At 43.6% G+C, this 3,145-nt stretch overlaps 1 protein-coding gene and 1 long non-coding RNA gene across 2 annotated transcripts in view; one reads left to right on the top strand and one right to left on the bottom strand.

Moving 5' to 3' along the window:
- The window catches only part of atrnl1a (attractin-like 1a), a 287,103-nt gene that overhangs the window by 82,627 nt on the left and 201,331 nt on the right, over positions 1-3,145 (top strand). Inside the window, 2 exon segments of the mRNA XM_032542162.1 lie at positions 2,011-2,037; positions 2,040-2,125. Of these exon segments, the coding sequence (XP_032398053.1) occupies positions 2,011-2,037; positions 2,040-2,125 (113 nt within the window).
- LOC116705770 (uncharacterized) overlaps positions 48-3,145 on the bottom strand; it is a 17,884-nt gene continuing 14,786 nt past the window's right edge. The window contains exons 2-3 of the long non-coding RNA XR_004336030.1: positions 195-508; positions 48-86 (exon numbers count right to left, since the gene is read on the bottom strand). This is a non-coding gene — a long non-coding RNA (uncharacterized LOC116705770). The remainder of the gene's footprint in view (positions 87-194; positions 509-3,145) is intronic.

Raw genomic sequence — 3,145 nt, 5'->3', positions numbered from 1 at the left:
CTGTGTGTTGAGCTCTCTGTTTTAGCTACAGAGTGAGACATCGCACATCTGTTCCATCTTTGTTGGGAGTCGCACATGCACAGTGGCTTGGTAAGGACTACTAGCCAGTCAGAAGCAGAGTATGAGGGCCCTGAGAGTACCTAGGTAAGGACTACTAGCCAGTCAGAAGCAGAGTATGAGGGCCCTGACAGTACCTAGGTAAGGACTACTAGCCAGTCAGAAGCAGAGTATGAGGGTGTGCCATGCTAGCAGCTAGGCGAGTATTATAGCGTGTGTTACAAAGGGATGCACGTTCATCACAGAAGTTAAGGCTCGACTACAATAGAGCTGTTTGGAGCATTGTGTGAAAAGTGTTTTCTGTTGAAGATGATAAGTCCCTTTGGGGGGGACTTTAAGTTGTTTCAGTTCGTAAACCTATAATGTGCAGGAAAAATATATATAACACAATAACGGAAAGGGGAAAAAAGCCAAAAAGGATAATATGAGCACTTTAACAAAAAACGAACATCTGAGAAGCCATCACTGGCAACTGTGAAAAATATACCTGGCAGGTGGTTGGATGACCTCCAGCTCAGCCGTTGCAGCTGTCACACACACCCTAACCACGGCCGTAGCTCCTTACCGCCCTCTGATTGGTTCAGTTTGCTGCTGTTCTTTGACACTAACACATAACTCGAAGCCTGACGAGATGGATTTTCGTGCGATCTGGTGATAGCAAAATAATCCAGCTGCCGTGTAAGGTAACAGTTACACTGCCTTTGTGCACACAGTAAGTTGCAGCAGCTCAGTTGGCTTGGGAACCAGACGGTTGCGGGTCCAAGTCACTGTACAGACCAAGTATGGAGTGTGGACTAGTAGCTAGAGAGGTGCTAGTTCACCTCCTGGGCACATGTCACTGTGCATTGAACCAGGCACCGAACCACCAACTGCTCAATCCAAAAACAAAATGTTCCCAGAATCAACTGTAGTCTGTTGATTTCCATGCTTAAGGGAAATGAATCACATCAAAAAGAAATGGCTGACTGGAACAGTGGAAAATGCATTCAATAATCTAAAATTGTATGAAAACGGTTGATAAATGGCTGCCAAAAATGTGAAATGGAGATTTGTAGTTAAGGAGCTAAACAAACAAACCTAAAAAAACCAGGCATGGTCGTTCAGAAGCATGATGGAAGTCTGGCAGATTAATATGTCCCAGATCAGTGCTCAGCCTCTGCTTTAATCTCACAGCATGCTTATATACATAAACAGCTGCATAATAACATAACCACCACATGTAAATGCCTTTTTAATCACATCCAAACATTGTCATTACATGCTTGTTTACACTTCATGAAAGCATCACTTGCTTGCACATGAGTCTGTATGCAAGTTCCTGACATACACCCGATATTAAAAAAACAACAAAAAAAAGGTGCGAGATGGACATTCCACTGCTACTCGTGCTTTTCAGACTGATGCCAACTGACTCACTCTGTTTTCTGCTTTGCCTTTCTTGACATTGACACATTTGTTATTGACTTATTTAAAGCCCACCGATTATGATCAGTGGCAATTGATCTTCTAATTAGAACTGACTTCTCAGCAGATGTATCAATCTTTTCTGATACAGCATACAGTAAAGAACTAAATGGTACATGTAAGAATGGACTTGTCAGAGAGTTTAGTATGACAGCTGCAAACTGAAGAGCATTAACTAGGGCGATGTTGTTCTGATATGCAGTGTTGAATGATGACATGTCTGTTACTGACGGGTTAACTCCAACTAACATGTTCTTTTGCCTGAGACTACTCAAGCACCTCATCCAGTTATCATTTTTTCCTAAATTCCTAAATCATGCCTTGATTCACTCTTAATATTCTGAAGAAGGCAAAGCATTTATTTTGTTTGTTGGTGTGTGTGTGTGTGTGTGTGTGTGTGTGTGTGTGTGTGTGTGTGTGTGTGTGTGTGTGTGTGTGTGTGTGTGTGTGTGTGTGTGTGTGTGTGTGTTGTGCCCTGCCTTCCTCCAGACAGCACAGACGAGCAGTGTTTTGGTTTCAGACTGCGCCCTGCACTGCCAACACACGGGGCTGTCAGTGGTGTGAGGACAGGAAGTGTATATCTGCATCCAGTAACTGCACCGTGGTGAGTCCTCACTGGGCGTCTATATCAAATCAATGTTAGTGGGCCCGGGCGGCAATGCTCATTGGCCCTACAATACCGAGTTGGGTGCAACCAATAGCAATTTTTGTCATCTAAGGTGCAGTAGGTAAGCCTTATAAAACTAACATTCTGTCATATTTTCTGAAACTCCCTCCCATTCCCTGTTCAGATGCACCAATCAGGGCCAGGGGTGTGGGTGGGGGTGGGGGTGGGGGGTCTAACTGCATGTCAGTCACTGCTCAGGCACACGCATTTCATAGCGTCCTCACCTCCCCCTTCCCTGCGCATGATCTGCAAATAAGTTTCCTCCCCTTCCCCCCTCTTCAAGCGTAACTCTCGCCAAAATGCATCCTAAGGTGTTTATGTGAATGTACCCGAGTCAAACTTTTAAACGTTTAAAAGCATAATTAGGAGGGAAAGGCGACTTTTAAAGGTGCCCTGCCACATGTATATCATTACTTTGTGGTAATGTCTGAAGTTCTACCATGGACTCTGTAACTTGGTTACCTTGGTTACCTTGTTTCAAGCCATTCTAGCCTGCAAGAAGAGTAGATTTATGCCAGTTAATTAATGAAGTAATTATTATTCAACGAGCTAAGCTGCTCGCGTCCTTTACCCAACACAACTGGGCGAGCTCATGAATATTAATGAGCTCAGGCAACATGACATCAGATCAACCAGCTGTTGTGATTGGTCTGATTTCTCTTCTTATTTCTTTACAGTGGCTAGAGCTGACAGAGGAGGTAGCAGTTCCTTTTCACATTCACCACATAACACAAACACATATGGACCTAACATCTTTTATAAAATGCAAGTAAAAACGTTTTTTTGTGGTAGGGCACCTTTAAGATTTACTGTATTTTCTTTTTTCGGTCAAATGGCCTTTTGGATGGGAGTGCTACGGCACTACTATGATCACATCCAAATCACTATTTTTAAAACGCTAACAAGGCTCGACACAACATGAGACTTTGCTCCAAGTCTCACCAGGGGCTCTACACA

Source organism: Etheostoma spectabile, chromosome 17, assembly GCF_008692095.1.
Source record: "Etheostoma spectabile isolate EspeVRDwgs_2016 chromosome 17, UIUC_Espe_1.0, whole genome shotgun sequence".
Taxonomy (NCBI): Eukaryota; Metazoa; Chordata; class Actinopteri; order Perciformes; family Percidae; genus Etheostoma; species Etheostoma spectabile.
The sequence above is the reverse complement of the archived record's forward strand: the minus strand, read 5'-3'. Positions and strand labels throughout refer to the sequence as shown.